Source organism: Phyllobates terribilis, unplaced genomic scaffold (genome assembly GCF_046119375.1).
Source record: "Phyllobates terribilis strain yellow unplaced genomic scaffold, ASM4611937v1 Scaffold_11__3_contigs__length_659146591, whole genome shotgun sequence".
Lineage (NCBI taxonomy): Eukaryota > Metazoa > Chordata > Amphibia > Anura > Dendrobatidae > Phyllobates > Phyllobates terribilis.
Window position 1 is genome coordinate 492,584,696 of NW_027362771.1, and position 27,252 is coordinate 492,611,947.

Below are 27,252 nucleotides of genomic sequence, written 5' to 3' on the forward strand. Positions count from 1 at the left end.
TCACAGTGGGGTCCTGATCTATGAAGCAGAGGAGAAGGCAGGCGCTGCGGTCAATATGGGGTCAGCACCTGCACGGATCCCACCATGGCCACATGGGTCACAGTGGGGTCCTGATCTGTGAAGCAGAGGAGAAGGCAGGCGCTGCGGTCACTATGGGGTCAGCACCTGCATGGATCCCACCATGGCAACATGGGTCACAGTGGGGTCCTGATCTATGAAGCAGAGGAGAAGGCAGGCGCTGCGGTCACTAAGGGGTCAGCACCCGCACGAATCCCACCATGGCCACATGGGTCACAGTGGGGTCCTGATCTATGAAGCAGAGGAGAAGGCAGGCGCTGCGGTCAATATGGGGTCAGCACCTGCACGGATCCCACCATGGCCACATGGGTCACAGTGGGGTCCTGATCTGTGAAGCAGAGGAGAAGGCAGGCGCTGCGGTCACTAAGGGGACAGCACCTGCACGGATCCCACCATGGCCACATGGGTCACAGTGTGGTCCTGATCTATGAAGCAGAGGAGAAGGCAGGCGCTGCGGTCACTATGGGGTCAGCACCTGCACGGATCCCACCATGGCCACATGGGTCACAGTGGGGTCCTGATCTATGAAGCAGAGGAGAAGGCAGGCGCTGCGGTCACTATAGGGTCAGCACCTGCACGGATCCCACCATGGCCACATGGGTCACAATGGGGTCCTGATCTATGAAGCAGAGGAGAAGGCAGGCGCTGCGGTCAATATGGGGTCAGCACCTGCACGGATCCCACCATGGCCACATGGGTCACAGTGGGGTCCTGATCTGTGAAGCAGAGGAGAAGGCAGGCGCTGCGGTCACTATGGGGTCAGCACCTGCACGGATCCCACCATGGCCACATGGGTCACAGTGGGGTCCTGATCTATGAAGCAGAGGAGAAGGCAGGCGCTGCGGTCAATTTGGGGTCAGCACCTGCACGGATCCCACCATGGCCACATGGGTCACAGTGGGGTCCTGATCTATGAAGCAGAGGAGAAGGCAGGCGCTGCGGTCACTATGGGGTCAGCACCTGCATGGATCCCACCATGGCAACATGGGTCACAGTGGGGTCCTGATCTATGAAGCAGAGGAGAAGGCAGGCGCTGCGGTCACTAAGGGGTCAGCACCCGCACGAATCCCACCATGGCCACATGGGTCACAGTGGGGTCCTGATCTATGAAGCAGAGGAGAAGGCAGGCGCTGCGGTCACTAAGGGGACAGCACCTGCACGGATCCCACCATGGCCACATGGGTCACAGTGTGATCCTGATCTATGAAGCAGAGGAGAAGGCAGGCGCTGCGGTCACTATGGGGTCAGCACCTACACGGATCCCACCATGGCCACAGTGGGGTCCTGATCTGTGAAGCAGAGGAGAAGGCAGGCGCTGCGGTCAATATGGGGTCAGCACCTGCACGGATCCCACCATGGCCACATGGGTCACAGTGGGGTCCTGATCTATGAAGCAGAGGAGAAGGCAGGCGCTGCGCTCACTATGGGGTCAGCACCTGCACGGATCCCACCATGGCCATATGGGTCACAGACTTTTGCCCAAATTCCTGCTGTAAATTACCATGTAGCACAAAACCAGTCATGGGACGTTTATGGACCTCAACGATGAAAAAATAAAAACCAAATTAACACAGTAAAGTCCCCCACATAACATGAATTTCAGGGTACAAGTAGCCACAGGACTGCCCACCAGCCTATACCCCTGCCCTGTGCCCACAACTCATAGCACCTCACCCATATGGAATTATATGTGCACCTAGCATTCAGGAGCACCCCAAAAACAGCAGAATGCTGCCCCTCATGCAACCTCGAGCCTGACCTTTCTCACCGCAGAGCCAAGACACGCTGATCTGTGTAATCCAAAAGCTTCTTTCTCCTCCACCTGCTTTAACTTCTTCCTGGAGTCGCTCCCTTAACGTCATCAGCCTGTGTCTCGGCGACAGACCCGCCATTTTTGTTACGGGCATGGATTTCGCGGTGGTGAGTGCAGTTTCGATTCGTCACCACCAGGTGGTACTGTTGGCTGCATATTAGAATGGAGATATTTGAAGACTCCACAAAAGTGAGCGGCGCGGAGTGATCTGTTCTTGTAAGATAAGGTCACAGGTGAGTAAAACGCCTAAAATATTCAGGCTGTGACTGCAGGCTGATGGGTGTCATGGGAGGTAAGATTGTAATAAGCCAATAATGTGTCACTTCTTGGTTTGGAAACTGATAAAATATTGGAATGTTAATATACCCATTAATAATATAATATAATAGTCTTTTGTTTCAGTATAAACTTTTCCAGAAATTTTAACTTGGTGGTAAATTTACAATGTTTGCAACTTTTTCCCCCATAGGGATTATTAGAGGAATCTTTGTAACTCGGGGAGTAAATAAACTTTTGGACCTGCCTGACCCCTTTTCCCCAGCATGCTGCTGTAGACGGCACTGAGCTCAACGATTGTCTGCAGCAGTCACCATGTGCCATAGTTGTGACATCACTGCTGCAGCCTGGGCCGGGACGAGGGGTAGGCAGGGTAGGCACCTGCCTAGGGCGCTACCTCCTGCCTACCTGAGGTGGGCGCATTTCGGAGAAAAAAAATCCCAGACATTGCTGAATGCCTGCGGCTTTCCTCCGGCCGCAGGCATTCAGCACAGTGACCGCCGGCCACCGGCACACAGAGAGGCAGTGTCAGTCACTGACACCGCTCACCCCTCTCTCTGCCTGCGCCCCGGCCATCGCTCCTTCCCCACACTCAATTATATTTGTGTCAGTAAACTCAATTACAATTGATGTCGGTGCCACCCAGCACAGGAACAGAGGAGCTGTAATCTATGAACTCACGCTGAGGACATCGAACGTTGTGATGCAGTGATGTCAACGCGTCCACTGCCCACTGCTGCACCAGATGGAAGAGGAGACGGAGCTGCACTAACAGGGAGCCTGGATTAGGTGAGTATTGTCGCAGAGTGCATCTTCTTCGAGTCACCACTGTACTTACGAAAGCTTCAATCAGCAAGATATCTTGAGTAAACAGTATTTACTTCATACTGGTTAAACATGAGATACAATTCAGTGTCACACAGTCCGTGTGCTGCTGACATAACACATTCAGGAAAAGAAAGAAGAACACAGGAAGTAAAAACAACCAACAATTGAAAGCTTTCCTCCCCCACATTACAGCAAGCATATAACTTTACACACTATCGCCATCTGCTGTCTGGTTAGTATAAAGTCCTCCTTTCACTTACAGTTATATGAAAAAGTTTGGGCACCCCTATTAATCTTAAGCTTAATGTTTTATAAAAATTGGTGTTTTTGCAACAGCTATTTCAGTTTGATATATGTAATAACTGTTGGACACAGTAATGTTTCTGCCTTGAAATGAGGTTTATTGTACTAACAGAAAATGTGCAATCTGCATTCAAACAAAATTTGACAGGTGCATAAGTATGGGCACCTCACCAGAAAAGTGACATTAATATTTAGTAGATCCTCCTTTTGCAAAAATAACAGCCTCTAGTCGCTTCCTGTAGCTTTTAATGATTTCCTGGATCCTGGATGAAGGTATTTTTGACCTTTCCTCTTTACAAAACAATTCCAGTTCAGTTAAGTTTGATGGTCGCCGAGCATGGACAGCCCTCTTCAAATGATCCCACAGATGTTCAATGATATTCAGGTTTGGGGACTGGGATGGCCATTCCAGAACATTGTAATTGTTCCTCTGCATGAATGCCTGAGTAGATTTGGAGTGGTGTTTTGGATCATTGTCTTGCTGAAAGATCCATCCCCTGCGTAACTTCAACTTTGTCACTGATTCTTGAACATTATTGTCAAGAATCTGCTGATACTGAGTGGAATCCATGCGTCCCTCAACTTTAACAAGATTCCCGGTGCCGGCATTGGCCACACAGCCCCAAAGCATGATGGAACCTCCACCAAATTTTACTCTGGGTAGCAAGTGTTTTTCTTGGAATGCTGTGTTTTTTTCCGCCATGCATAACGCCTTTTTGTATGACCAAACAACTCAATCTTGGTTTCATCAGTCCACAGGACCTTCTTCCAAAAAGAAATTGACTTCTCCAAATGTGCTTTTGCATACCTCAGCCGACTCTGTTTGTGGCGTGCTTGCAGAAACGGTTTCTTTCGCATCACTCTCCCATACAGCTTCTCCTTGTGCAAAGTGCGTTGTATAGTTGACCGATGCACAGTGACACCATCTGCAGCAAGTTGATGCTGCAGCTCTCTGGAGGTGGTCTGAGGATTGTCCTTGACTGATCTCACCATTCTTCTTCTCTGCCTTTCTGATGTTTTTCTTGGCCTGCCACTTCTGGCCTTAACAAGAACTGTCCCTGTGTTCTTCCATTTCCTTACTATGTTCCTCACAGTGGAAACTGACAGGTTAAATCGCTGAGACAGCTTTTTGTATCCTTCCCCTGAACAACTATGTTGAATAATCTTTGTTTTCAGATCATTTGACAGTTGTTTTGAGGAGCCCATGATGCCACTCTTCAGAGGAGATTCAAACAGGAGAACAACTTGCAAGTGGCCACTTTAAGTAGCTTTTCTCATGATTGCATACACCTGGCTATGAAGTTCAAAGCTCAATGAGGTTACAAAACCAAAAAAAGTGCTTTAGTAAGTCAGTAAAAAGTAGGTAGGAGTATTTAAAACAAGAAAATGATAAGGGTGCCCATACTTATGCACCTGTCAAATTTTGTTTGAATGCAGATTGCACATTTTCTGTTAGTACAATAAACCTCATTTCAAGGCAGAAACATTACTGTGTCCAACAGTTATTACATATATCAAACTGAAATAGCTGTTGCAAAAACACCAATTTTTATAAAACATTAAGCTTAAGATTAATAGGGGTGCCCAAACTTTTTCATATAACTGTATAATAAGTCCTAATCTGTTGTATATGCCAACAAGTATAAGCTTTTTTTTTTATTTTATTCTATTATTTTCCTAATGAATGGAGGCTATTATACCTAGGGTCTGTGGGGACATTCCAAGAGGAGCTGGCTATGGGGACATCAGGGGCATGAGTTTTTTTTAGTCTTTTAGAGGGGATTCTCTGCCAAAAGGCACCTGAAAAAAATGCTCAGAAACCACTTGATATAATCTTCTTTTCATTGCTATTGCAAAAGACACTTTTTATTTAGTCTTTTGAGTGTTTTTCTTCCACTTCCGGTTTTGAGAAATGCCTGGTGGGAAAAGATAAAACGCATATGACTTCTTTGAAGAGTCTTCTGATGAATTCTGCTCCAAACCAAGGCACTGTGCAATCAAAAGGATGCAAATACCACTTCAGGAAAAAATCCTGGAAAAATTGTTCAAAACTGCTTCAGGAAACAAAAAACTCTTCCAAAAACTCCCCAAAGAGGAAGAAACAGAAGCAGTTTCCACTAGACAACTCTTTGTTTTTAACCCCTCCATGTGCACATAGCCTTAAAAGTACAGGAATGGTGGTGTAGGCCACAACCTCGTTTGTTGCAGAGCCGGCCCTGACGGCTGATTCTCCTCTTTGCGAAGAATGTGTGGTACGCTGGATGGCAACAAAAATCTTTGCTCAGATGAAGCATTTGCCTAAATGTTACAGGTAAAACAACTTTGTCCTTTGTCAGATACTTCCAAACGTCCTCGTCTGGTTATTCTACAGTCACAGGACTTGAATGCACACGGGGATGGTCTAATCCTTCAAACCTCCCTCTTGGGGTTGGTTCTTCTGCTGGGGATGAAGCTTTCTATCACTCTCTCCAACAAGATTTGACACATGCACTTGCTGGTCCTCCAATCTACGGTGACGATCTCCTCACTATGTGGAATCTGCTTGATCTTTCTTTGGCGGTAGAGCTTGATCGCTGTTCTCCTCAGCTACTCTGGCGCTAATCATCAGGCTGCATCCTCTGTTCACCCTTGCTCCTTCAGATGGCACAACACAAGTCTCTGCGCTCTTCCAGTTGGAACAATTCTATCTCGTGGCATACCTCTAATTCCTCCCCAGTTATGGTGTTATGGGTCGCTGTGAAGGCCGCTCCTATGCTTCAGAGCGTCTCTCCAATTTAATGAGATGACTCCTATTCCTTCACCCTGGACCGATCACAGAGACAAAACACTTAATGTAACATGAGGTGGTATAACAGTTGCGAGTGCACCGTACTGTGCTTTAGTATCAGTATGGCTTTGGATATGTATGGCTTTCGATGGCATATTGATCCATTTTATGCGCCCGGCACCTTTTAGATAGATCTTGGCCGACAGCCGCTCCTCCCATCTCCCACATATACAAGCACATTCAGGAGCTTGAGAGGGGAGAAAGCTGCTGCTAGACACCACCTGCAGCCCCCCATCTCCTGCAGGATCAAGAGATCAGGCATGTTGAAATTCAACTTGCCTGATCCTATTTTTCTTAAAATGGGATGCCTCGTATAAAATAGGTGCCCCATCTGTCTAAAATCGGCTGATTCAGCCAACTTTTATGTAATGCGTGGGACCCCCAAAATTTTAAAGGCTTTTTTCTTTTCAGAATGACAACTCCATCATAGAATATATAGATGTTATAAAGAGTGGACCTTTTTTTTGTTTCGGGGACCAGGCCAATCTGTTTGCATGGACGACATGTAATAGTACATTTCCCCAGCGGCCATCGGGAAAATATACCCCTTATGACAACTTAAGGGGTTTATCACATGTTTAGAAGTTATCATCTATTCATGGGATAAGTGATTAAATTTATTCATTGGTGGGGGTCTGACCGCTGGAATCCCTACCAACTTCGAGAATGCTCTGTATGAATGAAGAACGTGCATGACTGATCAATTCATTCTCCATAGGACTACTGGTGATAGCCGAATACAGAGCTCAGCTTTGACTGGCAGTCCCATAGAGAATGAATGGAGTGGTGGTGCTGGTGTCTGAAAATTCCTGTCTGGATGAAGTATGGCTAGAGGCCCATTCTCGGGATAAGTGGGGGGTTCACATGGTCGGACCCCCACCAATGTAAAGATGAGGATAACATTTTATCGGAAAGGGGTAACACAAGAACCTTACCACCATCCCTCCTCCGTTCTAGTATATATATAGAGGCATGGGTTGCTTCATAGCTTTGTATTAGTTTCTAGCCCTTTTTTTTCATGTTTGGTCCATTTATCATAGCTGTTCTCCTAAATTTAGAGGGAATTCATAACGTACAGACAGAGACTAATAGTCTTCTCAAAAAATAGATTAGAAGTCATGTTGAAAGACCAGTCTAATTTAAAATAAAATGTCATTCTGCACTTACAGACTGTCTCTCAGCGCAGCCACCCAAACCGGCAGGAGCAATTAGTAATGTGAGGTGACTGAAGGCGCTGAACTAATGTGACACATTCGGAGTGATAGAGATCATTAACACAGGCAAAGGCATGTTGGGTCTGCTCTGTTGTTGGATACGGCATAGATAAGAGTATATGAATATAGACAAACGCTATCGCTTACATCCCCTGTGTGATATTGTGTTAGCAGGGCGATTAAGCTCTAGCGCTCGGTGCAGTTTAGCGCAATCAGTAAATATGTCTACAAGGGAAGATATCGGCTCTGGGATCACATATTCTATTTTAATACCCGGAATTACTCACATTCTGCAAACCCCCAAGCCATTTGTCACAAAATCATATACAGAATGACTTCAAAGTATAGTTTTACTACTAAAAATCTAATTAATAAAGCCAATCGAGATGATGAAGACCATTGTGTGGCTGCTGCCAGGTTTTTACCCCTCTCCGCTGTCAGCATCCTGCAAATCTAGATTTTTTTTTATCTAAAATTGTATCTAAACTTTACCACAGCTCAACCCTAATTCAAGTGTATGTGACTGAAATGCAACACCTCGTTGCAGATTTTGGCTTTCAGCAGAATCGTCATCACTCATTGTGGGAGAATCAACTGTTTCACTTGGCCATATAGCGACAATTATCATCTTTATCATCGCATCATGGAGCACTAAAGGATAAACTGCCATAACAAACCTAAGAGGTCATACAATACAGCAGGGGTCCCCAACCTGTACCTCGGTTGCCACATGTGGCTCGCGGCCCCATGAATTGTGTCTCGTGGCTGTCTGCCAGCTTGGGGCATTAGCTCCAGGTCTAGCAAACATGTATGAAGACCACATCTCAAAATGGTGAATTTTGTGAGTAGCCCTGCACAGAAGAGCAGATCTGGATGCACATATATTGGTCTTAGGGGTTTAGAAATAATTTAAGTATGGTAAGATGGAGACAGGATGATGCTACTGGTCAGAGGTGCTTGAAGCTGGATGCAACAGTGTGTTATGAGTGCTTGATGGGAGAATATTGAATGGGGGTATTGTGGGAACCCCTGGATCTTGGTATTCTGCTTTGGGGTGATTTCTGTGGAAAAGCTTTGGTTATCATTATTTCTGTAATGGGGGCTTTGGTGGCCACTACTGTGAGGGTGGTTGGAGCTGATTGTGGCTCACAACTCTTTCTTTGAGCTTAATGTGGCTCACGAACCTCTCTCAAAGCTGAATGTGGCTCTCAAGGTCAGAAAGGTGGGGGACCACTGCAATACTGTATATAGGAACTACTACACATATCAACAAACTATAACAGCTAACTCCATGCCATCGGCTGCCCATGCAAAATAGTGGCTACATAAACCTGCAGCTCTGTCAACCTGTGGACCAAGAGCAGTCATACCATTGGTGCAACATATGCAGCCGGCTAGGGGCCCAAGATGTAAGCGTCTCACTTCTACCTCCGAAGCCAGTGCAATTGTGCTTTATGATGAGCTATTGGTGTGCAAAGGGCCCATATATTGTTCTTGCACAGGGGCCCTGTTCTATTTGTGTCCACTCCTGCTTTAGACAGATATGGCTCTGTTTCTAGAAAAAAAATAAATCCTTGAAAGAGACTGGTTGCTATGGAGAGCTTGAGTGGCCTGTAATGTGGACACATATGAACCCGATATGGCTCTACGATAATGCCATGTCCACTATCACCAGTCCAATATTATGGGAAGGGAAACACAGCTAGATTAAAAGTATAATAATGTGTATTTATTTATTTATTAATGCCCTTCAACTCGATCTTGAGCCATGGCCACTTGATGAATGAACGCTCCGTAGGATGATCAATCTTGTGCAAGCCTAGATAGGTCCACCAGGGTCTTCTCTGCCGTTATTTTGATTGTATCAAGCCATCGAGTTGCTGGTATTCCTCTTCTCCTTGTGCCTTCTATTCTTCTGAGCATGATGTCCTTCTCCAGTAATTGCTCTCTTCGTACGACGTGTCCAAAGTAGTCAAGTTGTAGCTTGGTGATCCTTGCTTCGAGAGACATGTCTGGCTTGATTTCTTCCAAAATTGATTTGTTTGTTCTTCTTGCTATCCATGGTATTGATAGCATCCTTTTCCAGCACCACATTTCAAAGGCGTTGATTCTTCTTCTGTCTTATTTCTTTATCATTCAGGTTTCGCATCCATATGTTGTTACAGAAAAGACCAGACTATGAACGTGTTGTGTCTTCGACACCAGTGAAATGTTCTTTGATTTGAAGACCTGCTCCAGTGAATTCATTGTTGATTTGCTCATAGCTATTCTCCTTTTAACTTCCGGTGTCTCGCTGCATCTTCAGTGATCATTGATCCAAGTAGGTTGAAGTCCTTAACAACTTACAGTTCGTCGCCGTCCATCTCAAATGTGTCCCAGTCGTACCTGGCAGTAGTCAATATCTTTGTCTTTGTAGCATCGGCGTCTCTGCCCCGTACTAGGCAGAGACGCCGTCCCTCTCACCTCCCCGCTCCTGGCGCGGCGTCCTCCAGCGCTTCTCTCCCCGCTGCTTCCGGCACGCGCTCCTTCCCCGGCAGTGTGCTTAGGGCGCGCGCGCGCGCTCCCCCTCTCTTAAAGGGACCGCGCGCGCCGTCCTAAGGAGTCCCCGGCCAATTGCCGGAGGACCTCCCATATTTAAGGCACCTCCTCCAAAATGGAGGTGCCCGAGCAATGTTGTTGCAAAGCCTTCACTCTGCTTCAGCCCTCAGGTCCCGTTACCAGTTACCAGCCAGTCACCTGCCAGATTCCTGCTTGTTACCTGCCAGTTACCTGCCTGATTCCTGCTTGATACCTGCCTGATATCCGTTTACCTGCTTGCAAGCCTGCGGTCCGACGGTCTGCTTTCCTACACCTGCCAGTCTGTCTATGGACCAGCCTGCTCGCTCACCTGGGAGCGCTCATCTGCTACCTGCCTGCTAGCCTACCTGGAGGCTCCGCCGTCACTTGCCGTGACCACCTGCCTGTCCAGAGACTCTCGCCTGCTCACCTGGGAGCGCTCACCTGCTACCTGTCTGCTAGCCTACCTGGTAGCTCTGCCGTCACTTGCCGTGACCACCTGCCCGTCCAGAGACTCTCGCCCGCTCACCTGGGAGCGCTCACCAGCCACCTGCCTGCTGTCCTTCTACCCAGAGACTGTCCCTGTCACTTGCCGTGACTACCTGCCCCTCTACCCAGAGACTGTCCCTGTCACTTGCCGTGACTACCTGCCCGTCTTCCCTGGGAGCCACCCGCTTCCTTACATGGACTGCCCCCTTGTATAGTTGCACAGAGGTTCCACCTCCCAGACCCGTTACAGTTTGCTCGGGCCATGGAACCCGGTGGCCCCCAGATCTCCGATCTGCACCAGGAAGTCTTACGTCAGAAAACTCAGCAGGAGGTGGTACTGTCCTATCTACGGTCCGTTAACTCTCGTCTAGGCGCATTGTGTGACTTGTCTATGTCTACCTCTGGTCCAGCCGTGCCCATTCCTGCGGTACCGCAATCCAGTCCCTTCATGGTACCCGACTATGGACCTCGGCTTCTGGCACCTCCACGCTTTGCCGGCGAACCTACTTTAGCTCGGGGTTTCATAAACCAGTGCACCCTGCACTTTGAGCTATTGGCATACCAGTTCATCTCCGACCGAGCCAAGGTGGCCTTCATCATGTCCCATCTTACTGGGGAGGCACTGGCATGGCTAAATCCCCTGTGGGAGAGAGGGGATCCCCTGGTGTCCGACCTGCCGTCTTTCCTCGCTGCTTTCCGGAAAGTCTTCGATGAACCTGGACGGAAAACCTCTTCTGCCTCCTCACTGCTACGTCTCCGCCAAGGTAGTCTCACCGTGGGCCAATATGCCATACGGTTCCACACCCTCGCTTCTGAGCTTGCCTGGGAAAATGAGGATCTGGTGTCCGTCTTCTGGGAGGGTCTTTCCGGTCGGATTAGGACGAGTTAGCTGGTCGGGACATTCCTACCACTCTGGATGACCTGGTATCACTAGCTACCCGGATTGGCATCCGGTTCCAAGAACGTGCCAAAGAGACTACCTGGGAGAAAGACTTTTCTTGCTCTGCTCCTACTTCCCTGAGACCTGCCTCTCAGTCAGTCACTCCGCGGGCGCCCTCGCCTGAACCTATGCAGATCGACCAGACCAAGATGGTCGCCGAGCCGAGGGAAGCTGTTTCTATTGTGGCAGTATGGAGCACTTCATCCGTTCCTGCCCGGAGAAGCCGGGAAACGCCAGTGTCTAGGACCGCTCGGAGAGGTCGTCCTAGACAAAAGTAAGCCCTCTCCGTCTCTGACTTTACCGGTCTCTATTGCTTGGGGAGAAAACCGTCACTTTGAACTTGCCCACCTGGATTCTGGAGCTTCTGGAAACCTCATCTCCCAGTCTCTGGTAGAGAGATACCGTATTCCCACCAAGTCCCTGGCTGAACCATTATCAGTCGCCTCCGTGGATGGAAGACTTCTCTCGGAGACCATCCTGCTCATCACTGAACCCATAACCCTGCAGGTGGGAATGCTGCACTCTGAGGAAATCTCATTCCATGTGTTGTCCGGACTTTCTCACTCCCTGTTGCTAGGTCTACCTTGGCTCAAGACACACGAACCCGTATTGAACTGGCGATCCTGTGAAGTACTCCGATGGGGTCCAGACTGCCATAGGACCTGCCTGGTTCCGGTCCGCCCAGTTCGCCCTCCGCCTACTCCAGCTAATTTACCAGGTCTCCCGGCTCCTTACTGGCCCTATGCGGACGTCTTCGGTAAGAAGGAAGCAGAGACGTTGCCACCCCATAGGCCATATGACTGCCCGATCGACCTGGTACCTGGCACCACTCCTCCCCGTGGGCGTATCTACCCGTTGTCTGCAGCCGAGACCCGGGCCATGTCTGAGTACATTGAAGAGAATCTGGCTAGGGGATTTATCCGGAAATCTACCTCCCCGGCTGGAGCCGGATTCTTCTTTGTCAAAAAGAAAGACGGCTCGCTACGCCCCTTTATTGACTATAGAGGACTCAATCAGATCACGGTTAAAAATAAATACCCCCTTCCACTCATCTCTGAGTTATTTGATCGTCTTAAAGTCGCCAGGATCTTCTCCAAGCTGGATCTACGTGGAGCTTATAACCTGGTCCGTATCCGTCAGGGAGACGAGTGGAAAACAGCATTTAATACCCGGGACGGACACTATGAGTACCGTGTGATGCCCTTCGGTCTCTGCAATGCTCCCGCCGTCTTCCAAGAACTGGTCAACAACATCTTCCGTGACCTTCTTTACTCCTGCGTGGTGGTATACCTGGACGACATCTTGGTCTTCTCTCCGGATCTTCCCACACACCGGAGGGATGTTCGTCAGGTCCTGCTTAGGCTCAGGCAGAACCACCTCTATGCTAAATACGAGAAGTGCCTTTTTGAGCAGACCTCTCTTCCTTTCTTGGGCTATGTTATCTCCCAGACAGGCTTGCGAATGGATCCCGAGAAGCTCTCTGCTGTCCTAAAGTGGCCCCGTCCGGAGGGCTTGAAGGCGATACAGCGATTCCTGGGCTTCGCTAATTACTATCGTCTCTTCATTCCTCACTTCTCGTCACGGACTGCACCCATATCTGCGCTCACCCGTAAGGGAGCAAATCCCAAGGTATGGTCATCCGAAGCTGAGGAGGCCTTCCTTTCCCTGAAACAAGCCTTCTCCTCTGCCCCTGTGCTGCACCGTCCGGACTGCAACAAACAGTTCTACCTGGAGGTTGATGCCTCCTCCTCTGGAGCCGGAGCGGTGCTCACCCAGAAGTCTTCCTCCGGGAGAATGGTAACCTGCGGCTTTTTCTCTAAAATCTTCTCCTCCTCTGAGCGCAATTACTACATAGGAGACCGAGAACTGCTTGCCGTTAAATTGGCGCTGGAGGAGTGGCGTTACCTGCTTGAAGGGGCTCTATACCCGGTGATCATCTATACGGATCACATGAACCTGGCATATCTCCAAAATGCCCAGAGACTTAATCCACGTCAAGCCCGGTGGTCTTTGTTCTTTGCCCGCTTCGATTTCATCCTTCATTTCCGCCCGGCGGACAAAAATGTCAAAGCTGATGCCTTGTCCCGATCCTTCCTGTCCTCCGACCAAGAGGAGGAGCCTATGCACATTATCGACCCCTCCAAGGTGATGAATGTGGCCCCCTTGGATTTGACTCATCGTCCACCCGGCAAGACGTTCGTGGCGCCTCCAGACCGTGAGAGGGTTCTTCGCTGGGGTCATTCTTCTAAACTAGCTGGCCATGCCGGCCAAAAGAAGACCTTCCTACTCATTTCCCGGCATTACTGGTGGTCTACCCTGCGTAAGGATGTGGTAGACTTCGTCTCTGCCTGTTCATCTTGTGGCCGCAACAAAATTCCCAGACACTTACCAGCTGGTCATCTCCTGCCGCTTCCCATACCTGTTGCCCCGTGGCAACACATCGCTATGGACTTCATTACCGATCTTCCTGTCTCTGCCGGGTGTACTGTCATTTGGGTGGTCGCGGACCGCTTCTCTAAAATGGCCCACTTCATTCCCCTGCCTGGTCTTCCGTCTGCACCTGAGCTGGCTAAGGACTTTATTCGCCATATCTTCCGTCTCCATGGCCTACCCCTCCACATCGTGTCGGATCGAGGGGTTCAGTTTACCTCACGCTTCTGGAGAGCCACATGTAAACTGCTGGACGTCACCCTGGACTTCTCCTCCGCTTACCACCCTCAGTCCAATGGTCAAGTGGAGCGGATCAATCAGATCCTTACCAGCTATCTCCGGCACTTTGTTAATGCCCACCATTCTGATTGGGTGGACCTCCTTCCTTGGGCCGAGTTCTCTTATAATAACCACGAGAGCGAATCCTCTTCCAAGTCCCCGTTCTTTATTGTCTATGGCCAGCACCTCCGGATTCCGCTCCCTGTCTCCGTTTCTGTGGACAACCCTGCTGCGGAGTCTCTTGTCAGCGAATTTTCTACTATTTGGGAGAGTACCAGGTCCGCTCTTCTTCTGTCCTCTGAGCGGATGAAGAGATATGCTGATAAGAGACGTCTGGATCCGCCTCAATTCCGTCCGGGAGACAAGGTTTGGCTCTCGTCCAAACATGTGCGGCTCAAAGTACCCTCCTTCAAGTTGGGCCCTCGATTCATCGGTGCCTTTGAAATCCTCAGGCAAATTAACCCTGTGGCCTACAAATTAAAACTCCCGGCCACCCTACGGATTCCCAACTCCTTCCACGTATCTCTCCTCAAACCCGTTGTCTTTAACTCTTTTTCCAATAATCCAGGTGCCCCTCCTGCTCCGGTTTCCGCTGATGACGTCTTTGAGGTAGAGAGTATTCTGGCCTCCAAGAGGGTAAGAGGAAAGACCTTTTTTCTGGTAGATTGGAAGGGGTTTGGTCCTGAGGAGAGAACTTGGGAACCCAGGGAGAACATCAACGCCCCGCTTCTCCTTGAAAAATTTCTTTCTGGCCAAAAAAAGAGGGGGCCTAAAGGGGGGGGTACTGTAGCATCGGCGTCTCTGCCCCGTACTAGGCAGAGACGCCGTCCCTCTCACCTCCCCGCTCCTGGCGCGGCGTCCTCCAGCGCTTCTCTCCCCGCTGCTTCCGGCACGCGCTCCTTCCCCAGCAGTGTGCTTAGGGCGCGCGCGCGCTCCCCCTCTCTTAAAGGGACCGCGCGCGCCGTCCTAAGGAGTCCCCGGCCAATTGCCGGAGGACCTCCCATATTTAAGGCACCTCCTCCAAAATGGAGGTGCCCGAGCAATGTTGTTGCAAAGCCTTCACTCTGCTTCAGCCCTCAGGTCCCGTTACCAGTTACCAGCCAGTCACCTGCCAGATTCCTGCTTGTTACCTGCCAGTTACCTGCCTGATTCCTGCTTGATACCTGCCTGATATCCGTTTACCTGCTTGCAAGCCTGCGGTCCGACGGTCTGCTTTCCTACACCTGTCAGTCTGTCTATGGACCAGCCTGCTCGCTCACCTGGGAGCGCTCATCTGCTACCTGCCTGCTAGCCTACCTGGAGGCTCCGCCGTCACTTGCCGTGACCACCTGCCTGTCCAGAGACTCTCGCCTGCTCACCTGGGAGCGCTCACCTGCTACCTGTCTGCTAGCCTACCTGGAGGCTCTGCCGTCACTTGCTGTGACCACCTGCCCGTCCAGAGACTCTCGCCCGCTCACCTGGGAGCGCTCACCAGCCACCTGCCTGCTGTCCTTCTACCCAGAGACTGTCCCTGTCACTTGCCGTGACTACCTGCCCGTCTTCCCTGGGAGCCACCCGCTTCCTTACATGGACTGCCCCCTTGTATAGTTGCACAGAGGTTCCACATCCCAGACCCGTTACAGTCTTCTTTGTGTTGAGTAGCAGTCCCAAGCTGGAGCTTTCCATCTTGACACTCTGTAATAAGTCCTTCATTCCATCTATGCTTGTTGCTATCTATGTTGTATTGCCTGTGTATTTAAGATTGTTAATAATTCTTCCAGCAATTTAGATTTTTTCTTCTTTTTCGACAAGTCCTGCCTTCCTGAAAATAGCTTCTGCATATAAATTGAAGAGGAAATGGTGACAGGATGCAGCCATGTCTTACTCTTCGCTCTACTTTGAACCATGCCGAGTCGCCATGTTCCATTCGAACTGTTGCTTCTTGGTCGATGTAAAGGTTCCGAATGAGACTAATCAGATGGTTCGGCACACACATATCCTTCATGGCACTCCAAAGTTTCTGGTAATCAACACAGTGAAAGGCTTCGACTGTGTTGATAATAATGTGTAACAGATGTTATATTCTCCATGTTCCTGAATTCACTTTAAGCATGATAGTTGTAATTATAATTCTATCTAGATCCTACAAGACTTCATATCTGCATATATTTATTAAGAAAAAGTAGAAGCTTAGAGTGAGTTTGATGCTATACATGATGTTTGAGTCACATAGTGAATTCTATCGTATTTCAAGGGGTTTTCTAGGCCAGGACAAATTTTTAGCAAGCACTGTAACATCCCGAACCCTAACAGTGTGTAATATATATATACAATCAGGATGTCAGGATTTGGCTTTTCTTGTCTGTTTCAGCAATCACCAATTCACCAAAAGTATGCGACATTGAGAACTGAGAAGCTGGATGAGAAGCTAGGCTGCACGTTGTGAATGCAAATGTAGTATCGGCGTCTGACAGGCAGAGACGCCGTCCCTCCCCGCCTGGCGTCCTCCGGCGCTCCTGCTTTTGCTGCTGCCGGCGCGCGCAGCTTCCCGGGCACTGTGCTTAGGGTGCGCGCGCTCCCTCCATCTTAAAGGGGCCGCGCGCGCCGTCCTAAGGAGTCCCCGGTCAATGGCCGGAGGACCTCTCATATATAAGGCACCTCCTCCAAAATGGAGGTGCCCGTGCAAGGTTGTAGCTTTGTGTGTTAAACTCTGCTTCAACCCTCAGGTCCCGCTGCTAGCCTGACTACCAGTCCAGCCCGCCAGCCTGACTACAAGTCCAGTCCGTCAGCCTGACTACAAGTCCAGTCCGCCAGCCTGACTACCAGCCCTGTCCGCCAGCTTGTCTACTCTCCAGCCCGACAGTCTGTCTACAGTCCAGTCTGCCAGCCTGACTACCAGCCCTGTCCGCCAGCTTGTCTACTCTCCAGCCAGACAGTCTGTCTACAGTCCAGTCCGCCAGTCTGTCTATGGGCCCTGCCCTCCTGCTTACCTGGAAGCACCTGCCTGTTACCTGCCGTGCCTGCCAGCCCGCTTACCTGGAAGCACCTGCCTGTTACCTGCCGTGCCTACCAGCCAGCCTACCTGGAGGCTCCTGCCTGTTACCTGCCGTGCCTCCCAGCCCGCTTACCTGGAAGCACCTGCCTGTTACCTGCTGTGCCTACCAGCCAGCCTACCTGGAGGCTCCTGCTTGTTACCTATCGTGTCTGCCAGTCCGTCTGCCCGGATCACCCATCAGCCTGCCTGCCGTGCTCATCTGCTGTACCGGTCAGTTCCTGCCTTCTGACCCGTGGGAGTCACCTGCTCTCATACAAGGTCGGTCCCAGAGTAGCACCTGGTCCCTCTGCTCGCTCCTTCCCTGGTCACGGAGTCGATTGAGCCGCCGTACGACCTTGGTCGGTCCGAGTTGATACCTAGTTACGCCCCTCTGGTCCCTCCTTGCACCGCAGCACAGAGGTTCCACCACCCGGATCCGTAACAGCAAAATTTGCAAATTGCTTATGAGTGGTTAAGTGAAGCAGCGCATTATCCTGACAGTGTGTATATTACACATAGTTAGGATTTGTAATGCAACAGTTTTTGTTGAAAATTTGTCCTAGCAAGAAAAACCCCTTTAACCCCTTAATAACATCTGACGTACTAATACGCGTCTGTGCCCTGGGACTTAAGAGCCAGACCCGTATTAGTACGTCATCGCGATCGCGCGCGCACACAGGCTGTGCGGGCGCGATCGCCGCCGGGTGTCAGCTGATTGTCACAGCTGACACCCGGTACTATGTGCAGGGAGCGGTCCTGCACCGCTCCCAGCACATTAACCCCCGCGATGCTGCGATCGAAGTCGATCGCGGCATTGCGGGGGCAAGGGGAGGTGATCGGCGATACTCACCTCCTCTTCCGGCTTCCAGCGCAGTCTGCAAAGGCTTCCCGGGTGTTGCCATGACGACCCGATGTCGTCATGACAACATCCGGGTCACCAGAGAGCAGGAAGATTGCTTGGACATGCGCAGTGCATCTCCAAGCAATCTTCACACTGTGCACTTCTGACAGCCTTCATGGCATAGGGATGGTGCTCCATTCCTGTGCCATGCAGGCGATCAGAAAAAAAAAAGTGAAAGTCCCAGAGTGGGACAAAGTAATAAAGTGTATAAACTGTGTGAAAGTGGAAAAAAAAAAAAAAAATGTGCAAAAATATTATAAAAAAATAAAAAAAATAATACACCAAAAATAAAAATATAATGTACCCATCAATAAATATTATTATAAAAAAAATAAAAAAAAAACAATAAAAGTACACATATTTGGTATCGCCGCGTCCGGAAAAACCTGACCTATAAAACTGTCCCACTAGTTAACCCCTTCAGTGAACACGGTAAAAAAAAAAAAAAAAAAAAAAACAAAGCAAAAAACAATGCTTTATCACCATACCGCCAAATAAAAAGTGGAATAACACGCGATCAAAAAGACGCATATAATTAAAAATGATACCGCTGAAAACGTCATCTCGTCCCGCAAAAAACAAGCTGCCATACAGCTCCATCAGCCGAAAAATAAAAAAGTTATAGCTCTCAGAATAAAGCGATACTAAAAAATATTTTTTTCTATAAAATAGCTTTTATTGTGTATAAGCGCCAAAACATAGAAAAATGATACAAATGTGGTACCGCTGTAAACGTACTGACCCGAAGAATAAAGCTACCTCATCAATTTTACCACACGCGGAACAGAATAAAAAAAAAACAAAACAAAACAATTCCTGAATTGTTGGTTTTTGTTTATTCTGCCTCCCAAAAATCGGAATAGAAAGCGATCAAAAAATGTCACGTGCCTGAAAATGGCACCAATAACAACGTCAAGTCATCCCGCAAAAAACGAGCCGTCACATGACTGTCTGCCAAAATCTGGAAAAATTATAGCTCTCAAAATATGGCGATGCAAAAACTAGATTTTACAAAAAATGCGTCTTTTAGTGTGTGACAGCTGTCAGTCATAAAAACCCCATATGATTCTGGCATTGCTGTAATCACACCGACCCGAAGAATAAAGTCGTCTAATCACTTATACCGCACAAGGAACGGCGTCAAAAATAAACTCTTGGGTTAGGATTGGGCTAGGGTTAGGGCTGGGTTTGGGGCTAGGGTTGTGCTGGGGCTAGGGTTGTGCTGGGGCTAGGGTTGTGCTAGGGTTAGGGCTGGGGTTGGGATTTTTTTCAAAAGTAAGAAAAAAAGATGACGATATGGCGACTAGTGTTGAGAGCAAGTGCTCGCTACTTGAGTTTGCATCGGGTGCTCTGGTATGCATTGAGTATCGTGGGTATTTGAGTGACATGCTCGAGTCTCTGCCCCATATGCTTCGCGGCCAAAAAACTTTACGGGGATTGCCTGCCATGCACGAGCGATCCCCGCATGTTTTTTTTTGGGTGTCTAATAACCGTGAAACATGCGGAGCAGGGACTCGAGCATGTCACTCGAGCACACGCTGTACATGGTGCATACCTGAGTACCCGATGCAAACTCAAGTAGCGAGCACTTGCGCTCAAGAATAATGACAACTTATTCAATATGATGACCTAATGTAAACAAATTCTGTGCCGTACCTCTGGGTTCAAAATGTTCACTATACACCTTAATAAAATCCTTGAGGGGTATAGTTTCCAAAATGGGGACACTTGTGGGGGAGCTCCACTGTTTAGGCACATCACGGGCTCTCCAAACGCGACATGGTGTCCGCTAACAAATTGAATGGAAAATCGGCTCAAATTTTTAGCGGACGCCATGTTGCGTTTGGAGAGCCCCTGTGTGCCCAAACATTGGAGCTCCCCCACAAGTGACCCCATTTTGGAAACTAGACCCCCCAAGGCACCTATCTAGATGCATAGTGAGCACTTGGAATCCCCAGGTGCTTCACAAATTGATTCGTAAAAATGATAAAGTGAAAAAAAAAACACTTTTTCATTTTTATGAATCAATTTGTGAAGCACCTGGGGTTCCAAGTGCTCACTATGAATCTAGATAGGTGCCTTGGGGGGTCTAGTTTCCAAAATGGGGTCACTTGTGGGGGAGCTCCAATGTTTGGGCACGCAGGGACTCTCTAAATGCAACATGATATCCGCTAACAAATTGAATGGAAAATCGGCTCAAATTGTTAGCGGACACCACATTGCGTTTGGAGAGCCCCTCTGTGCCCAAACTTTGGAACTCCCCCACAAGTGACCCCATTTTGGAAACTAGACCCCCCAAGGCACCTTTCTAGATGTATAGTGAGCACTTGGAACCCCCAGATGCTTCACAAATTGATTCGTAATAATGAAAAAGTGAAAAAAAAACCACTTTTTCATTTTTATGAATCAATTTGTGAAGCACCTGGGGTTCCAAGTGCTCACTATGAATCTAGATAGGTGCCTTGGGGGGTCTAGTTTCCAAAATGGGGTCACTTGTGGGGGAGCTCCAATGTTTGGGCACACAGGGACTCTCCAAATGCAACATGATATCCGCTAACAAATTGTCGGCTCAAATTGTTAGCGGATATCATGTTGCATTTGGAGAGTCCCTGTGTGCCCAAACATTGGAGCTCCCCCACAAGTGACCCCATTTTGGAAACTAGACCCCCCAAGGCACCTATCTAGATGCATAGTGAGCACTTGGAATCCCAGGTGCTTCACAAATTGATTCATAAAAATGAAAAAGTGGTTTTTTTTTCACTTTTTCATTATTACGAATCAATTTGTGAAGCACCTGGGGGTTCCAAGTGCTCACTATGCATCTAGAAAGGTGCCTTGGGGGGTCTAGTTTCCAAAATGGGGTCACTTGTGGGGGAGCTCCAAAGTTTGGGCACAGAGGGGCTCTCCAAACGCAATGTGGTGTCCGCTAACAATTTGAGCCGATTTTCCATTCAATTTGTTAGCGGATACCATGTTGCATTTAGAGAGTCCCTGTGTGCCCAAACATTGGAGCTCCCCCACAAGTGACCCCATTTTGGAAACTAGACCCCCCAAGGCACCTATCTAGATGCATAGTGAGCACTTGGAACCCCTAGGTGCTTCACAAATTGATTCGTAAAAATGAAAATGTGTTTTTTTTTTCACTTTTTCATTATTACGAATCAATTTGTGAAGCATCTGGGGGTTCCAAGTGCTCACTATGCATCTAGAAAGGTGCCTTGGGGGGTCTAGTTTCCAAAATGGGGTCACTTGTGTGGAGCTCCAATGTTTGGGCACAGAGGGGCTCTCCAAACGCAATGTGGTGTCCGCTAACAATTTGAGCCGATTTTCCATTCAATTTGTTAGCGGATACCATGTTGCATTTAGAGAGTCCCTGTGTGCCCAAACATTGGAGCTCCCCCACAAGTGACCCCATTTTGGAAACTAGACCCCCCAAGGCACCTATCTAGATGCATAGTGAGCAGTTGGAACCCCCAGGTGCTTCACAAATTGATTCGTAAAAATGAAAAGTGGTTTTTTTTTCACTTTTTCATTTTTACGAATCAATTTGTGAAGCACCTGGGGGTTGCAACTGCTCACTATGCATCTAGATAGGTGCCTTGTGGGGTCTTGTTTCCAAAATGGGGTCACTTGTGGGGGAGCTCCAATGTTTGGGCACACAGGGGCTCTCTAAACGCAACATGGTGTCCGCTAATTATTCAAGCAAATTTTACAATCAAAAAGTCAAATGGCGCTCCTTCCCTTCCGAGCCCTACAGTGCGCCCAAACAGTGTTTTTTCCCCAAATATTGGGTATCTGTGTGCCCAGGGGAAATTGCACAACAAATTTTGCGCTCCATTTTTTCTTGTTACCCCTGTGAAAATAAAAAAAATTGGGTCTAAAGTAACATTTTTGTGAAAAAAGTTAAATGTTCATTTTTTTCTTCCACATTCAAAAAATTCCTATGAAGCACCTGAAGGGTTAATAAAGTTCTTGAATGTGGTTTTGAGCACCTTGAGGGGTGCAGTTTTTAGAATGGTGTCACTTTTGGGTATTTTCTGTCATAAAGACCTCTCAAAGTGACTTCAAATGTGATGTGGTCCCTAAAAAAATGGTTTTGTAAATTTTGTTGGAAAAATGAGAAATCGCTGGTCAACTTTTAACCCTTATAGCTCCCTAACAAAAAAAAATTTTGGTTCCAAAATTGTGCTGATGTAAAGTAGACATGTGGGAAATGTTATTTATTAACTCTTTTGTGTGACATATCGCTCTGATTTCAGGGCTTAAAAATTCAAATTTTGAAAATTGCAAAATTTTCAAAATTTTCGCCAAATTTCCGTTTTTTTCACAAATAAACGCAAGTGATATCGAAGAAATTTTTCCACAATCATGAAGTACAATATGTCACGAAAAAACAATCTCAGAATCAGGGGGATCCGTTGAAGCGTTCCAGAGTAATTACCTCATAAAGTGACAGTGGTCAGAATTGTAAAAATTGGCCCGGTCATTAACGTGCAAACCACCCGCGGGGCTTAAGGGGTTAAAGAGGCTTTCCAGTTTTATGCACAGATTATTCACTGTATAATTACACATTCTGAAAGTCAAGCTCAGGATTCGGTTATTTCCAGTAGTCCCATAGGCAATGAATGGGGTGGAGGCCGAGTATGTGCACCTTTGCTACATTCAAGATTGGGTTCTGCAGATATCGGTGCCTGATTTCCACAACCCTTTTCTTGGTTTCACTGGGGGTCTCAGTGGTCAGAACCCCATTGATAAATAAATTATCCCCTATCCAGTGGGTAAAGGTTAACTTACTATACTGAGAATAACTTTGTAATCTACAGAGATGATTCATCAGCCATTAAAATACTATACATAGAGAGCACGCTCCTATATTATATAATTACAGTGATAGACCAATCACGAGCGCCACACAACATGCAGCATAAACATAAAGCTCCCTGGACCAAGATTGGCCATTATAAATATAGATGCGCAATTTTTATAAAGCTCTGTTATCAATATTTTATTGTGTGTGAATGTACAGTATATATATATACTGTACACACTAGTGGCCAAAATTGAGGCAACATCTGCAGTTTTTCACCATCACCAATGGAGTGACAGTGTCCGATAGGACGGTTCGATGACGATTGGTAAGAGCGGGTTTAAGAGCCAGAATACCACGAAAAAAGCCATTTTTGAATGCCTCACCGCGTCAGAAACGTCTGCAGTGGCCAAAGAACATTCTAAATGGACCACTGAACAATGGAGAAATGTTATATGGAGCGATAAGACACGAATATCCATCTTTGGCAGCGACAGTGTCCGCTACGTTCGACGACGACCTGGAGAGGACTGGTTGCCAGAGGGTACAATACCCACCATGAAGCCTCCTCTGAGTGTTATGGTATGGGGCTGTGTGTCCAGAGATGCAGGTGGTCGGCTGCAGGTAATTGAAGGAACAGTAAATGCTGAAAAGTACATCAAGGAAGTCCTTCAGCCTAAACTCATTCCTTCGGCACGTGATGTATTTGGTGAAGGGACACCGTTTATTTTTCAGCAAGATGGAGCCCCATGCCATATAGCTAAAAAATGTCTCTCCAGGTTCAAGGACAAAAATGTCCAGCTATTGAATTGGCCAGGAAACAGCCCAGATCTCAATCCTATTGAAAATCTCTGGGCTCGGCTCAAAAGAGCGGTGTCAAAACAGCGGGCTTCACACAAGCAGGAACTCATTGCAGTCATCATCAATTCATGGCTTCATATCATCACACCATCTGATTGAAACAAACTGGTAGATAGCATGCCAAGTAGATGCCAGGCATTCATCAAGGCCAAGGGCTATCCAACTAAGTATTAACATTTAGTGTTAGATATGAAAATAGGACAAATAAATGACTTTTCTCCCACAGTCATCTGAGTGACAATAGTGTCCAATTTGTTGACAAATGAACAAATTTCCTGCTAATATTGTGTTTCTATATGAGATTTTGTTATTTCTACTTAGAAACTTTACTGTGAAATCAAAAACATTCATTAAATTTAGATTTGTATTGGCAAAATGCTAAGAATTCATAAATCTTGAGGGTGTTGCTTCAGTTTTGGCCACTAGTGTATATACACTTGAAACCAGAAGTTTACATACACTATATACAGTGCCTACAAGTAGTATTCAACCCCCTGCAGATTTAGCTGGTTGACACATGCGGAATTAACTTGGCATTGTGACATTTGTACTGTAGATCAGCCTGGAAGTGGGAAATGCACTGCAGCAAATTTTTTTTTTTTTTTTTTAAACGTAAAAAGTTAATTCAGAGTGTCATTTATTATTCAACCCCTCAAACCACAAGAATTCTGTTTGGTCCCCCTAAAGTATTAAGAAGTAGTTCAGGCACCAAGAATAATGAGCTTCACATGTGTGGATTAAAGATCTCTTTTGCCAGCCTTTTCTGACTATTTAAGACCCTCCCCAAACTTGTAAACAGCACTGAGACATGGTCAACATGGGAAAGACAAAGAAGCATTCCAAGGCCATCAGAGACAAGATCGTGGAGGGTCACAAGGCTGGCAAGGGGTACAAAACCCTTTCCAAGGAGTTGGGCCTACCTGTCTCCACTGTTGGGAGCATCATCCGTAAGTGGAAGGCTTATGGAACTACTGTTAGCCTTCCACGGCCAGGACAGCCTTTGAAAGTGTCCTCCCGTGCCGAGGCCAGGCTTGTCCGAAGAGTCAAGGCTAACCCAAGGACAACAAGGAAGGAGCTCCGGGAAGATCTCATGACAGTGGGGACATTGGTTTCAGTCAATACCATAAGTAGCGTACTCCACCGCAATGGTCTCCGTTCCAGACCCGTAAGGTACCTTTACTTTCAAAGCGTCATGTCAAGGCTCGTCTACAGTTTGCTCATGATCACTTGGAGGACTCTGAGACAGACTGGTTCAAGGTTCTATGGTCTGATGAGACCAAGATCGAGATCTTTGGTGCCAACCACACACGTGACGTTTGGAGACTGGATGGCACTGCATACGACCCCAAGAATACCATCCCTACAGTCAAGCATGGTGGTGGCAGCATCATGCTGTAGGGCTGTTTCTCTGCCAAGGGGCCTGGCCATCTGGTCCGCATCCATGGGAAGATGGATAGCACGGCCTACCTGGAGATTTTGGCCAAGAACCTCCGCTCCTCCATCAAGGATCTTAAGATGGGTCGTAATTTCAACTTCCAACAAGACAACGACCCAAAGCACACAGCCAAGAAAACCAAGGCCTGGTTCAATAGGGAAAAAGTCAAGGTGTTGGAGTGGCCTAGTCAGTCTCCTGACCTTAACCCAATTGAAAACTTGTGGAAGGAGCTCAAGAATAAAGTCCACATGAGACACCCAAAGAACCTAGATAACTTGGAGAAGATCTGCATGGAGGAGTGGGCCAAGATAACTCCACAGACCTGTGCCGGCCTGATCAGGTCTTATAAAAGACAATTATTAGCTGTAATTGCAAACAAGGGTTATTCCACAAAATATTAAACATAGGGGTTGTATAATAATTGACCCACACTTTTATGTTTAAAATTTAATAAAATTCAACTGAGCAACATAACTTTTTGGTTTGTAAGATTTATGCTTCTGTTCATAAAACCTACTCTCGTTTGTAGTTTGAAGGCTCTAACTTATTTGCATCTTATCAAACCAGCTAAATCTGCAGGGGGTTGAATACTACTTGTAGGCACTGTATAAATACTAATGAAATCTATGTAAACTTTTGACTTTGCAGTAAGTAATAAAAATGCCTTAAAACATTCTCTCTCACTCATTATTCTGGCAATTGGCAAATATTAAAAATTATGGTAATCCTGATTGACCTAAAACGGGAAAGGTTTATTCTGATGTCAGATATTGAGAAAAACATGCACGTCTTTTTATATACTGTAAGTAAACTTCTGGTTTCATCTGTATATAATTTATTTATTTTTTACAAGAATTGTCCCTTCAGGAGATATTACAATGAACTTATTGGTTTAGTAAAGTCTTTATTTGCCGAAGAACTGGTTGTAGCAGTTTGTACCTGGCTCTATAATTGTCACGTTACAGAGGGACAATTCGTAATAAATAAGAGAAATAACAAATCCAAAGTCAGAAAGGTCAGATTTTACAAGAATGCATTCTCTTAAATTGTAACTTTTTATACACTATTTCCTCTAAACAAGATTACTAAAATATACATATTATTCCATGCATGGTGACTATTATTGAATCATAGGGACATAGATTTTTTTTAATTTTTGTCATTCTTAGCTAATTTTGTTAACGAATACTTACCACTTGAGTCTTACATGACTGATGGACAGAATATCATCACCCCCAGTACTGGCGGAGACCACTACAATGGCAGCACTGGAATGGTGAGTCATTGAAGGAGTAAGTACATGTTTTTTCTCTTATTATTTTATAACCTTTCCTGTTTTAGGGCCAATTTTGTATAATCCCACATACACATTGAACTCCCTTGCGACATCCATCGTACATTTATAGTGGATGTGCACACTGCATGGTTGGCGTGAGTTCACAAGATCTAAAAATTAATAAAATTACTTATTTGGTACTGTAGTGTATTTGTCCAAACTAATAAAATATAACATTTATCCCATACTGGAAACACTGAAAGGAAAAAAAGAAGAATCAAAATGGCAAAATCACAGTTTGTTAGGTCACTTGAACTCCCTAAAATGGAATAAAAAGAAATAAGAATGTCTTATGTACCCCAATTGTGGCAAGAAAAAAACTACAGCCAGTCCTGCAAAAACTAACAAACCTCTATAGTAAAACATAAAAAACTATACATATTTGATATCACACACCCGTACTGACCTGTAGAACAAAAATAACATCTTAGCAACATTTTTACCTAAAAAATATGTTTGTAAAGACAAAACTTCCAAAATATGGCAGAATTGCTGTTATCTTTCATTTCATCACCATTTGTTTTTTTTCTTCTTTCACAACATTATGCTGAAATTTATGGTACAACTTTTCCTGTAAAAAAACAAAACCCTCATTTATCTATATAGACAGAAACATAAAGAAAAATATGGCTCTTGGAAGGCGAGGAGGAAAAAAACTAAAAATGACTGCGTCTCCAAGGGGTTAAATATAAGAAGGTCAGATACAATTAGGGCTCGTGCACAGTTAACAAAACAGATTCCACTCCAACCGATATTATTCAATGGGGCCGGGCAGATGAACGATTTTTTCACTGACTGAATCTGCATATGAAAAACCTCGCAGCATGCACGATTTTTCTCCAAAAATTGGATGAGACTCACCCATT

General features: G+C 46.8%; 1 protein-coding gene and 1 long non-coding RNA gene across 3 annotated transcripts in view; one reads left to right on the forward strand and one right to left on the reverse strand.

The window, feature by feature from the left end:
* ERLIN2 (ER lipid raft associated 2) overlaps positions 1 to 1,993 on the reverse strand; it is a 33,402-nt gene extending 31,409 nt beyond the window's left edge. Inside the window, exon 1 of one of the 2 annotated variants that reach the window (XM_073653553.1) lies at positions 1,838 to 1,993. In XM_073653553.1, coding sequence (XP_073509654.1) covers positions 1,838 to 1,985 — 148 coding nt within the window. In that variant the 5' untranslated portion in view covers positions 1,986 to 1,993. The remainder of the gene's footprint in view (positions 1 to 1,837) is intronic. The other variant, XM_073653555.1, reaches the window with a different exon arrangement.
* Positions 1,994 to 2,130: 137 nt separating this feature from the next.
* The window catches only part of LOC141165254 (uncharacterized), a 90,999-nt gene continuing 65,877 nt past the window's right edge, over positions 2,131 to 27,252 (forward strand). The window contains exons 1-2 of the long non-coding RNA XR_012251117.1: positions 2,131 to 2,183; positions 26,220 to 26,342. This is a non-coding gene — a long non-coding RNA (uncharacterized lncRNA). The remainder of the gene's footprint in view (positions 2,184 to 26,219; positions 26,343 to 27,252) is intronic.